This window comes from Clarias gariepinus, chromosome 4 (genome assembly GCF_024256425.1).
Source record: "Clarias gariepinus isolate MV-2021 ecotype Netherlands chromosome 4, CGAR_prim_01v2, whole genome shotgun sequence".
NCBI lineage: Eukaryota > Metazoa > Chordata > Actinopteri > Siluriformes > Clariidae > Clarias > Clarias gariepinus.
The window spans coordinates 35,708,464-35,721,783 of NC_071103.1; the positions used below are offsets into that span (position 1 = coordinate 35,708,464).

The 13,320-nt window shown below is 38.5% G+C and overlaps 1 protein-coding gene across 1 annotated transcript in view; it reads left to right on the forward strand.

Annotated features, from left to right (window-relative positions):
* Positions 1-5,496: 5,496 nt before the first annotated feature.
* adarb2 (adenosine deaminase RNA specific B2 (inactive)) overlaps positions 5,497-13,320 on the forward strand; it is a 221,776-nt gene continuing 213,952 nt past the window's right edge. Inside the window, exon 1 of the mRNA XM_053495458.1 lies at positions 5,497-5,793. Coding sequence (XP_053351433.1) covers positions 5,676-5,793 — 118 coding nt within the window. The 5' untranslated portion in view covers positions 5,497-5,675. The remainder of the gene's footprint in view (positions 5,794-13,320) is intronic.

Genomic DNA, 13,320 nt, shown 5'->3' on the forward strand with positions numbered 1-13,320 from the left:
TGACTAGAATATTCTTAAAATAGGCCCCGGTTTAAATAATGAATGAATGAATGAATGAATGAATAAGGGAGCAAAAAAAACAAAAAAAAAAAAACACAAACTTTAACTCCGCCCCTAATCTTGCTGTGGCATTGCTACCTCCAACAGATTGAATCTTTGAACTGGTGAATTTCTACTCCTCTGGAAGCAAGTAAAACCAAAGCTGTTATAATTAGCTACGAATGAATTAATGTAATAATCGTTCATCTTTATTCAATGGCATATACGGTACTACACAGCCTGACTGTCCATCACGGTCATATTAAAAGAAGCAGCAAACCTGATGACTCCTAATCCCCTCAGACCTGGTTCAGAATCAGTGCTGAATCCCCAGGGAGTCAATATCTTTTTCTGTCTTTTATTTTAAGCCTCACTCGATCATTTTCTTATTGCACCAGTATAGTTGTTGTTGTTCTTGCTCTTCCTGCATTTTATTTATCTCATTCTGTCGTTTTCTTTTATTCAGTTGGAGTCACACCAAAGTGCACATTTGGACAATTGCCACTCACAGACACTAAAGAACACACAAACACACACACACACACACCCTGTGGCAGTATCCGGGCGCGGATGTTTCACCCCGCTGCACCATTTTGTCCCCTGATAGTGGCATTGGCAACTTGTCACCGCTATTGATTTCTCTTAAACTTCAATTTACATGGATATTTGTGGGTGGCCCTTGGGCAAGCAGTGTCCCAAAGGACTGTCCAACATCCAAGACCACCTGCACACACACTTAGACTCACACACACACCCTACAGCCTGAATGAAAAGGTTCCTGCCATAAAATAGCCACCCCAAAGTGACTTATGCTGTCTGACATCAGCAAATATGCCATGTTTCCAAATGTACATTTGGTTTTGTTGTTTCTTACTTATTTTTTCCCCCTCTGTAAATGTCACCGAGTAGTCGTAGTGTTCATATTTCAGATGAAGCCTAATGATATTTGACAAGGAAAAAAAAATAACCTTTTGTTTTGTTAGGAAAATGTCAGCATCAGTGGATTGTATGTTTACAATTATTTCAGTTCAGCGTTCTGTCGATTTGAATCGCAGGAGTTCTCCGCTTTACTCTTTAGAATGGAGCTTTCTCAAAGCAGACATAAAGAAGACGCATCGTGGTGCGAAAACATTTACACTACATTACAAGGATGTAGACAAAAGGTACTGTAATTTGAGTCAGAATTTGTTTTAGTATTTCTTTCTTACAGTATTTATACCATAGCTCTGTAGAATCTTAAATCCGATTGGTCAGGGGTTTATACATTTTCTGGAAGAGCAATATTACAGTATAACCCTGAGATATAAAAGATATGGTTATACTGTTTGGATAGTATGAATAAAGCATGGAAAAGTTTATTTAGGTAACATTTAGGAAATCTCACAGTCTGAGTCCTGGAATATACTCTGTGCCATCAGGCAAGAAAAATTCCATAGATGTGATGACCTGGTCAATCAGTACAATCAGGTCGTCAGTTGGCTTTATTTTATTGCCACATTACGCTGCTGAACCTAGACCTGAACAATTGAAGCAACCCCAGATCATAACACTAGGGGAAGGGGTAGCTTAGTGGTTAAGGCATTGGAGTACGGTTCGGAAGGTTTCAGGGCCCTTGAGCAAGCCCCTTAACCCTCAACTTCTCAGAATGAGATAAAAATGTAAGTCGCTTTGGATAAGGGCGTCTTTTTTTTCTAATGATGAGTCTCACTAACATTTGTTTAGTCCCAATCTTGTGAGTTCTCATTATATTATGTGTATGGAAATGTTCTTACTTTTACTATAAAACATAGCCATGATTTTGACTTTTTTTTTTTTTACCATGCAACTTCACCAAGCATTTAAATAATCATGTTCTTTCCAACCACATTTCTGCCACAAAGTTGATGGCTCAGCACTATCCATCCAGGTTTTGATAATGTGTTAAAGAATTCTTAACTCAGTTCCAGTAATTTCCTAAGTTTATTTTTTTTTTAGCTTGGTGCTGTAGAATAATTTGTTCCTTCTGAAATGGTGACTTTTTTTTTTTTGAAAGGCATTTTAAAAAGCAACTAGAATTGCACAAGCACACACACTCACATAACTATTCATGTTTGATGGGCAATTTGGAGAAACCAATCACCACTGTATGAGGAAACTGGATTACCCTGAGGAACCCACACAGACTGGAGACCACAACGTATCATTTAATTACAAATAGCAATCATTGACCAGTTTTTCATGAAATGTAGTTGTTGTTGTAGAAAAAAAGTCATTTTTTTGGATAGCAAGAGCAATTCTGCTTCATCAAACCACACAACACTGTTGATTGATAATGCACCTACTGTAAGTGGTATATCCCTTAAGTCTTTTAACACTAACTGGATAAATCTTCCTAGAACGGTTGACTGGGGGTTCTACATTCTGTATTTGAAGTTTTTCTATATAAAGCATTTAAGCATTCCCTATGAGACATAGACAAATGAATTGGTGTGTAGATAAGAGTGCTATCAAACTTTCAGCCCGAGTTAGAGAAAGTGTGGTGGATTCACAGCATGTGTGTTCGCTGCTGCAGTTTCAGGTTTGCAGTAGAGCTGATCTATATGACGTCTGCTGCCAAGTCGTTTTTTGTCGTGTTTGACGTGCATGACAGAACTTCCCTTGGGATGTTTGGTGCTTTCGTATCATTTACATTTCTCTTCATCAGACACTTTTATCCAAAGTGACTTCGAGATGAGATAGAAAGTAATATAAGCAGTTTGAGTTTGTGTCACTTAGGAGTTTTGCTCCAGGCTTCATAACACTCGCTGGGATTTGAATAAGATTTTGTGAAAGTTTACACAAATTTACCCTTAGATTCAGTTTAAGTTAACCTTTATCTGTCACATATGCATTACTGCACAGTAAAATTTGTTCTTTGCGTATTCCAGTTAGGGGACTTGGGTCAGAGTGTCAGAGTGTTGGGTCACCCCTGGAGTAAATAGGGTTAAGGGCCTTGCTCAAGGGCCCAACAGTGATGGACCTGGGGCTCAAACTGCTGACCTTCTGATCAGTTACTCAAAGCCTTAACCCACTGAGCTACCACCGTCCCATCCGCAGCGCACGGATTTATGCGTATACAATGTTTTGTACACCAGTGCTATAATTCTTTGGAATTTTATCATCTTGAATGCAATGCTAGTCTGGAGTAGTGGTGATTCAAAAAATTAAGGATCTGGAAGCTTACTAATCAGAAGGTCTAGGGTAGGTCTTGGTCTAAGTGAATCCCAGAACATGTCCTAAGTTAACATCTTGATTTGACTGACGATCAGTGCTACCATCATTCCTGAACCAGACATGTGCTCTTCATTTTATTCATAGTCAAGCTGGTCCACACCTGATTCAGACTGGAAGAAAAACGTGATTTGAGGGTAAACTTGTCCATTTTTGAGGCAGACAGAGAGCATGACTCACTCATAGTCCAACCACACACACACGCGCGCGCACATACACACACACGCACACAGACAGAGTGTTTAAATATATAAAATGTCCTAGAATTCAGAAGTATGACAATGTAGGATGTTTAATGCTGGAAAAAAAAAAAACACTCCTTGACCTTCATCCAGCTGATGGACAGTGACGAAATCGGTCATCATGAGCAGGCTGGTGGGATTGAAAGAAATGACGCAAATGAAATAAGACATAACATTTATTATTTATAACATTTATTATTAACTTAGTTCATCTTTAATTTATTTTGATACAGTAAGGTAGATGCTGTTAATTAGTATAACATGACCTCCCCGAAGCTATGTACCAGGTACTTATTGGGTGGCAGTGGGTACTATTGGCATGTCATCTCTTTAGGATCCCATCTTGTTTTGCTGCATGTTGTTTATGCATGGGTTTCAAATAAATTTCAAATAAATGAAAATTCCCAATAAATTTTTATACCTGCTGTCTACTTTGAATTATGTGTTGACTAGATACTGTATAAATGCTTGTTTGTAACGTGCATGTAATTCAATGTGCATTCCTGCTTCCTTCCTTTCTCATAACACATGACAAGTGCATACTGAACATACTTGTATAACATGTAGATTATAGGGTCAAGGTTAGCTCAGTGGTTAAAACCCTTTATGTCAGGTAGAACGAAAGTTGTCAATACTTTTAAAACTGGTCAATTTTACCACTCCTGGAGTATGGGAGTGATGTCACAAAAAATGTAGAACAGCCAAAGTTTTTCTACATTTTTTCTGTATTTCTATATTTGTATATATTTTTTTCCTTTTATTTCGTGATTTATATTCTTTTTTTAAAAAACTTTATTTTTTATCTGTAAGTCATTAGCTGTTGTACAAGCATTTCATTTTATATCATATTGTGTATGACTGTGTATGTTTTAAATAAAAGGTAATTTTTCATTTGACTTTAGATTTTTTTCAGTTTTTTACTTTTGAAAATGAGCCTATTATTATGATTTTTTGGGTCATTGAAACACCTGAAAACAACCATTAAAACGTGTGATCATGTCTATCTGTGCTATTTCTTTGCCTGTGACCCATTTTTAAATTTTTTGCTCAGTCATGTTTGTATAGTTGATTAAAATGTACTAAAATTTCAGTTTGAATTTTAAAATTCAGTCCATCATGGCCTATTTTGGGCTGAAAAAAGATACATCACTCTATACTGCACAATCCTGAACCCAATATATGTTTATTTAAAAAAAAAAAAAAAAAGCAAAGCAAATAAAGGAATAAATGGGCTCCGGTGTATGCTGTCGGCTTGCTGATCGGGGACTTTCTCATTATTTTAATTAATACAAATTTTCTCACATTTCATACACATTTCCATAATTTTCCTTTTGATTCTTTAAAGCTTCTTTTGCGAGAATGAAAATGGTTTAAAATGCTACACAAATAAAATTGACTTGCTTATTGCTAGGTCCCTGGGTCAAACCCCACTACCACCACCAAGTTGGCTCTGTTGGGCCCTTCACCAACTGAATTCTCAACTATCCCTCAACTGCTTATAATGAGATCCAACATGTAAGTCATTTTGCATAAGGGTGATTGCTAAAATAAACAATATAAGATGATTAGATTCGTTTTAAATGTAGGCTACATATTAAACAGTATTAAATCAGTAAGAAAAAAATCCCCAAGAAATTCTTTACACAAACTTTCCAGTCTCACTTTTCATTTATTTATTTATTTATTTATTTTGGATAGGGGCCGGGCCTCAGATGGAAAGGGTGGATGATTCTGACGTCACACTGCTCTCTCTGGTTGTGATTGGTTATAATTTGCATATTCATCAGCACATGGATATGATTGGATGTCACAGAGTGTGTGTGCGTCTCTCTTTTTCTCTCTTTCTCTCTCTCTCTCTCTCACACACACACGCAAAAAAAAAGAAAATCGATCGCTGAGACGCAGAAAAACTGGAAGCGCTTGGGTACAGAGTGAGGTGCGAACGGGAGAGTCGCTGCGTAAAGAGGGGCAGTTAGAGAGCAGGTTCTACCCCGAGGTGGAGCAGTGAGGACAGGAGCAGGGAGACAGGAGAGCGGATGCAGGAGAGAGATCCACCGATGCGCCGCGCTCAGCCAACCTGAACAAGTTTTTTTTTTTGGTAAAAACAACAGCTCGAAGCGCATCAACTTGTCCCGATCCGCACCGATGGCTTCGATACTCGGCGGCAACAACAGCAACAGCGGCGGCGGCGGCGGCGGAGCGGGAAGCGGCCAGATCAGGTGCAAGTTCAAACGGAGACGGAGGAGAAGATCAAAGCGCAAAGGTAAAGTCGATACATTGTATCACACGCGCCATCATTCATTTCACCTTCACACTGCCGGTGCGACATTTCTATTATTATGATTATTTTTTAATTATTATTATTATTATTATAAATCAGCAGTATTATTAATCACGTCGTTTCATTATGTTCTCAAGAGTGCCCTGTGTGAATGTGCGCGCGCGCGTTTTGTGCCGGCGCAGTGGTGCACTTGCGCGTAACGCACACACGCGCTTCTGGAGATTTGTTTAGTTTTCTTTTAGAATTCGAACTCCTTTGATGATGAGAAGAAAAGGGGGAAAAAAAGAACCGCACGCACGCGCGTCATTCAGAAACACTCCCAGATGTGCTGTCTATTTTTTATTTATTTATTTTTTAAATAAAGAAACAAGCAGCGTTTATTCCCAGGCGCACGGATCATGTGCGTAATTCTGCATGTTGGTGCGTCCAGTTGTGATTTCCATTCGCTCTCTCTGTCTCTCTCTCTCTCTCTCGCTCTCCAGGCACTCCAAGCTCTAAGCAAAGGAATATACAAAGGAATATACAAGGGAATATAATGTTCTGTATAACGTCATATCATATCACATAACATAACATAACATAACATAACATAACATGTCACACTTACAAGAGTCCTGCTCAGGTTAACCAGAGGGCAGGCGGTGTTTGGTGTATCCACCAGTCTGTTTGTGTTGCTGCAGGAGATGATCAGAAATCACATTATGGCACATTAGGATGTCTGAGACTGTAAGGTCAAACATTTTCAGTGCAAGGACATTTCACTGCTGGGCTTTTGTAAGATATATTAAAGCAACTTTTTTTTTTTTTTTTTTTTAAGGTGTGTCATTAATGCAACTTCTATGAGAAGGCTTATAGAAGTGATTAGGAATGACTAGATGTTTAGGCATACTTTTGGTACATATTATTACATATACAAAACAGGATTTTAAAGCAAGAAAGATTGTTATTATTATTATTATTATTATTATTATTATTATTATCATCATTATTATTATAAGCCAATCGACAGAAAAGAAACAAACTCAAACCAAATCCAGACTTGTTGCACATCATTGCAGAATGCCCTTTTCCACCCCCTCCGTTATCCGGCCACTTTGCTTGCCATCTAGTTGCGCGATCACAATCTGAAATTTCATCACAGGACGCGAGGAGTAAACGAACGAAGCAGAGGCTGAGGTGAGTGACGGCAGCCGTGGTGCTGCTTCATCTCTCTCAGTGGTAATAAACGAGGGCACCGGGTATCAAGAACACCTCTGCGTTCACCCTGACAGGTGTGTGTGTGTGTGTGTGACAGTTGCTTATCTCCTGTCGTGACAGACCCTCGGGGCTGATAACGTGTTGGTGATCAGACCTCCCGCTCCTGGACACACTGCCTCTCTAGCTGCTTCGCTTTGACTGGCAGGGACGTGTTCGTTACACATATTTCTTATCTTGTGGTTCACAGAGGATGGAAAAATTACCAGAAATTTGATAATTTTTGATCAAAATTGATCTAAACAACTGGCGACAGACATTCTGTCCTAGACGCTGTCAATATGCAGCTTTGCTGTTTGTACTTCTTTTTTTCCCCTCAAACACACATCCATGTAGGAAGTGTTAAAAGATTCAGTTCAATTTGCTTGTCACATATGCCAGCGGAGGTGTTTGGGATATAAATAACATCCTCTCTAAAGCGACCTCAGGGTGGAGAAATGCATGATGTAAATTAAACCTATTATTATTATTATTATTATTATTATTATTTAGGCTAAGGCCTGTTCTGCAACCTGCGTATTAATAATGTGTGTAATTGAGAAAAGAAAGATAAGTGCAGTGCTGAGTCAAATGTATTTACATAATGGAAGTGACAGAAATGGTCACAGAGCATTAAGCATTGCATATGAACATTGTGTGTGTATGTGAGTGTGTGAGAGAGTGTGTGCATGAGTGTGATTGCCAATTTCCCAGCTGAGCTGATGGGCTCTAATGGTGACCGTTCCTTCATACACTGACATCCCAGAACACCAAAATACAGTACACTCGAAGTGTTGAAATTTTACAACTGAAATTCCTAAAATTTGCGCATTAACGGAACACACTCTTATCAAGAGCACCAGAACACATTTTTCCCCTTCTTCTTCCTCCTTTGGCAGCTGACTTGTCTCTTATTCAGCATTTTTCATGATTACGCTACGTTATGTTATCACCCTGATTCAGATTTCCATCGGAATAATGGAAAGCACACTCGAGGAATGTCGACACAATTAATTCCACAAAGCCGGATGACGTCGGGGCATTGTTTTAACTCTCTTTTTTCCCCTGCTCTAATCTCTCATAATGGAGATGGAAGGATAAATCTAAGTGTTATTCTAATATACTGTATGTCAGTCGCTGAATCAATTACGTTTATAGTCATCTTGGCAAACGCCTGACGTTTTTCGGATTATCTTGAGACCGTGCATTTAATGCACTTGATCCTCATAAAATGCAATGGATTAGAAGAACTCTTACAATCTATGTGAACCCAAACCAGATTTAGGGAATTTTTTTCCCCCCGTCTGATTATAATAGATTATGATGTGGCATTGTTCATTTAGGGACTCTAGCGTAGCTAAAACAAGATATACAGAATGAGCCAATGCTATATAACATAGACAAAAAAAAGCGCATTGTGCATATCATGATCTTGATTTGTTCTGCAACACATATAAACACCTTTCTAACACTCAAGGTCGCTTTAAAAAAGAGCAGACTGGTCTGAAAAAGACTAGCTAAAAGAAGAAAGGCAAAAGTGCGAGAAAAAAAAAAGAATGTGTTTTGTGTCACGGTTAAAAATTACCTCTTTGAATTTTTTTCCCCTGGATCATGTCAATTCCTATGTTTTATAAAAAAGACCTGAGGAAAAGGTTTTACACGAGAGCATTACATTTTTTTCCCTGGATCATACAGAAGGCTTTGTATCCACAATTGCAAATCAGATTTTTTTTAAATCACACTTTACTGCAGCTTTGCACACTTATGTCAGCATCGACATCATCCTTTTGTCTCGTCCGCTTTTGGTCACGCTGTAGAAACGTTGCGTTTTTCTTTCTTTCCGTGACGCAGGGATGTGGATCATGTACGTAAGACTCTGGATTTGGAGGTTGTTTCGGGGCAGAGTGAAGTTAATTCTCATGGCATTGGTCATCACTGGGAAGTGTCGAGTATAGAAAGAGCGGAGGAGGAAAAATAATAAGGATCAAGTTCAGTAATTAGGAGTAATTTTGGCGTAATATGCCGGTGGGTGTTGATTTGGAACACAGTAAAGGTTTTTTTTTTTATTTTTAAAAGAATCATATGTGCATTTTTTTTAGAAAGGATACGCTCATGAGGTAAGATTGGCGTTAATCTTCGAGCTCTGATGGAAATTTCTGCAAAATACGTCTTAGATGTAAGGGGTAAAATTACATCATTAATAGTTTTAATAATAATTTAAATAATAATGCACCTATGTAGGTCAGGGTCTGTATTTTCTCTCATCTCACTATCATGAAAGTAATATATAAAGACCTCACAGGATTCTAAATAATTGTGAAGTTGTGGTTGGTGTCTTTATTTTGACATGTCATGCTGTTTAGACTGTTCTCATAAACCTGTGTGTGTGTGTGTGTGTGTGTGTGTGTGTGTGTGTGTTGCCTGGTTTTCTCTTTGGAGTCTCTGCCTCTGCTTCCTCTGTGTCTCGGTGTTTCTGATTCAGACGTGCAGCTCACTAAGGCACAATCACTTTATTGTACTATGGCTACATTCAACATTTCTATCTTTCTTTTCACGTACGTCCTCCCATCACGTAGAAGATCTCGCGTAACATTCAGTTCAATCTCTCGCACGATGTGAGGGAAGGAAAACAGATATACTTACATTTTACATTAAGGTTTGAAAATCCTGCCTCTCCATGCGCTTTTGTTGATAAGAGTTTTTTTGTGCTAGGTGCCGCTGGCATTTAAAAGGTTAATGAAGGTCGTCTGCGGCACCCGTCGCAGCTGCAGCGTCGACTTGCGCGGCCACTTCCCTGATTAACTGTGAAATCCTTCTCGATTTAGGACACGGCGTCCTCCTCTGGACATTCGTCCAAGGTGGTGGGGGTAAAAAAAAAAAGAAGAAAAAAAAAAAAACTCTTATTAACATTAAACGGTTAGTGCTCCCTATGGAGGAACCAGCTGATAAAATGACCAAGGAAAGAAAGAGCACAACTTTACAAATTAGCATAATTAGTCATTATCTCTTAACAGGCCCTGCTGGCTTTTTTGAGACGTGGCTGCTTGAATTTTGTTTAAAGTTCAGCGAGGGGAACAAAACAGATTTCATGCTGAAACGTCTCAATAACATGATGAGTTGGTGGGGTGATCGTCCGATTAACCCTCCGTACATTTTTTAAGGATTGAAACTGACAAGACGGAGAACCTTTTAAACCTTGTAGAAATGATATTAGAAAAGGTTAACTGGTCACAGATAACCAAAAAGCTCAGGTTGTGCATTAATACCCTCTATACTGACATAGCCGTGAATAAACAATGCAATTCTTTTTTTTTTTAACGATAAATATTTATGTTATGTTTTTGCAATTTATCCTGAGATCAAAGAACTTCATTACTAATTTTATTATGTAACAAGCACTAGCATGAGCAGTTACCTCTCACCCTGTTTAGCATTCGTAGCCTGCTTTGACCAACAGAGTAATAGCGTTAGCGTCTCTGGGAGGTGTCTGACCTTGTACCTACGCACACACATATATACACACTCACACACATACTCACACACACACGTAGTGAGCACAAAACCACATCTTGAAAGTAGAAACCAGCGCCGTATTGCAATGTGGGCCACAAATCAATTAACAAAGCCCATGAGCTAGCACTGAGACGACACAATGAAATAAGGCTAATGCCGCGACACTTTTTCGTGTCTGGGAAAATGACACGAGTCTTTGAAGGATGTTGGTAATTACAGAGAGCTGATACTGTATAGACCCGTGCGAAGCCACATAAAGGACAAAAACAAAGAAGACAAAAGAAACTGCAAGGTGTACAGTACGTCCATTCTTTGCATTCGAGTCCAGCGTCTTATATCTTTTATAATCCTGAGGTGTAATCTTTACCCTCTGAATAATCTTCTGGACATTTTCTAACCTGCTTTTCTGTTAATATTACTCATTTACCTTTTTCAGCCTATAATTAAAAATATATATATTCATGCATATTATTATTAAGTAAATGTCTCCTTCTTTTTTGCATTTAACAAACAGTAATAGTTGGCGCAGTTAATAACTCAATAAGGTAAAGCATATGTGCGTACTGTACTGTATACGTGTAGTACTGTAGCTATTGAGAGTTTTTAATGCACTTAAAAATAAATGATAAGACAAGCTTGAAATTATTTAAATATCTTTTGAGACATTTTTAATCTCGGGATTTTGGAGCCGATTGATAACATTGCAGCATACAGTACAACATCTACGTCTCATTGTTTGTGTTATTGGAAAGGTAAATTTTTTTTGTAAATGTTTTGTAAATTTTTATTTTTTTTTTTTAACAAACATGGAGGGGCTGCAAACTTTTGCACAAAGACTTACAGTATATATATATTTATATATATATATACACAACGACTGTTGACAATATGCATATCCTTATTAAAAATAGTAACGTTAATCAAATATACAGTATATTTTTCTTATTCCTGTCTTGTTTGACAATATCAGCCTTTTAGTAATAACAGCAGTCATTTCTTGAAATTAAATAAATTGCAAAATAATCCTCATCTTCAGCAGACCGTGGGGGTGCAAACTTTTGCACAGTAAGAGACAGTTACGTGTATACAGTACTGTACAGTATGTACAGTATAAGATACCTCCTGACGCTTTAGTAACACTACAAAACTAACACAGACGTCCAAAAACAGTGATTCACCGCCACGTCCCTGGTGAAGCCATATTTCCTTGGCAGACTGTTTTGACATTTAATGATCTAGCATAATATTTCTCCAGTATGAGCTGTTAATTCCTAATGATTATTAGCCATCTTGTCCTTGTTTCATTACACATCCGGCCTGCAGGCAGAGACTCGAGACATCTGTTTAACCACAGTGCTTTCTCTAGGTACTCTTGATATTTTTTTTTTTCTTCCATCTTTTATCTTAATAGGCAGTGCCGAGAGACTGCTTAGCGCGGCTGACTGTATCTCCGCTCGTTTGGCGTGTGTGTGTATGAAACGATGGTGTTATTTAAACATGACTCAGTGTGTAAGAGAAGCATTAGCTCAGTGCGTTGCTGGCAGGATGTGCACTGAGAGAGATTTGGTTTGTAGATGATTATGTCTGTTTGAGTAGATTAGGTATTTTGCTGTAGTTTAGGTTCATCACTCCTCTGACGGCACACATTAAAGGACTTTTTCTCTCTCTCTCTCTCGCTCGCTCTCTCTCGCTCACTCTCTCTCTCTCCTCATGCCCTTTGGTAAATCCGTGCTCATCCATTGATTCCCAGCTCCTCCAGGGTGTGTGTGTGTATGTGTGTATTTCTGTTTGTGTGTATGCGTGCACATCAGGCTTATTGAGCAAATCCTTTATAAGGTGTTTAAACCAATCTTTGTCTGTATTAGCTTTGTCTGATCCGATGCAAAGTAATGAATGTTTTATTGACTCGGGGCGTCTCTTTAAATTTTATAGCAGTACAGTTGGGAGATTTGTTGTAAATTCTTACTTGCTTTCACTACACACACACACACACACACACACACACACAGCCTTGCCTATCCCGGAAATTTTATGTGTGTATATATGTATGTGTTTTTTTTTATTAGTTTAGTGTCCCAAGAAAACCCTTTATATCTGAAATTTTCCAATGTATATAATATCACGAACTGTTTTAGTCACGTTAAGATCAGTCCGGGCCCTGTGCAGTGCACTCGAGTGTTTTTCCACTCGGACCTGAGCACATCGTGTGTTCATGGAGCTGGCTCTGTGCTGCTGGAACAAGTTTCGGTCTGAAGACACTTTATACACCGTTGTACTTCCAACTTCATGGCAAGAGTTCGGACAGACGTTTGGGTGTGATGGTCAGGTGTCCACATATTTTTGATTATACAGTATACTATAAATACGTTCATTCACTCATCGTCTGGACCGCTTCATCCTGTATACGGGGTCGCCAGGGGGCCTGGAGCCTATCTCAGGAGACTTAGAGACGGGCCGCTCAAGTTCACCCAAGATTTCTTATTGCCATTGTGGAATAAGTCAATTATGTGAAGTGTGGAATGTTTACATGATCCTTAAGGTTGGAAAAAAAAACAACAACACCAAGGATACATTTATTTATTTTTAAATTAATCACCGTCAATCATTTCAGGACTTTCTCCGTATAGATTTTGTATCATGGTTTAGATGACACTGACTGATTTGTGTTTAAACTCCAGCATTGTTGAAAGCTTAAAATCAGATTGGTCCGAAGGTGTTGATTAATTAAGTAGGGGCATGGCTGATTTGAGTGACAGCTGCATT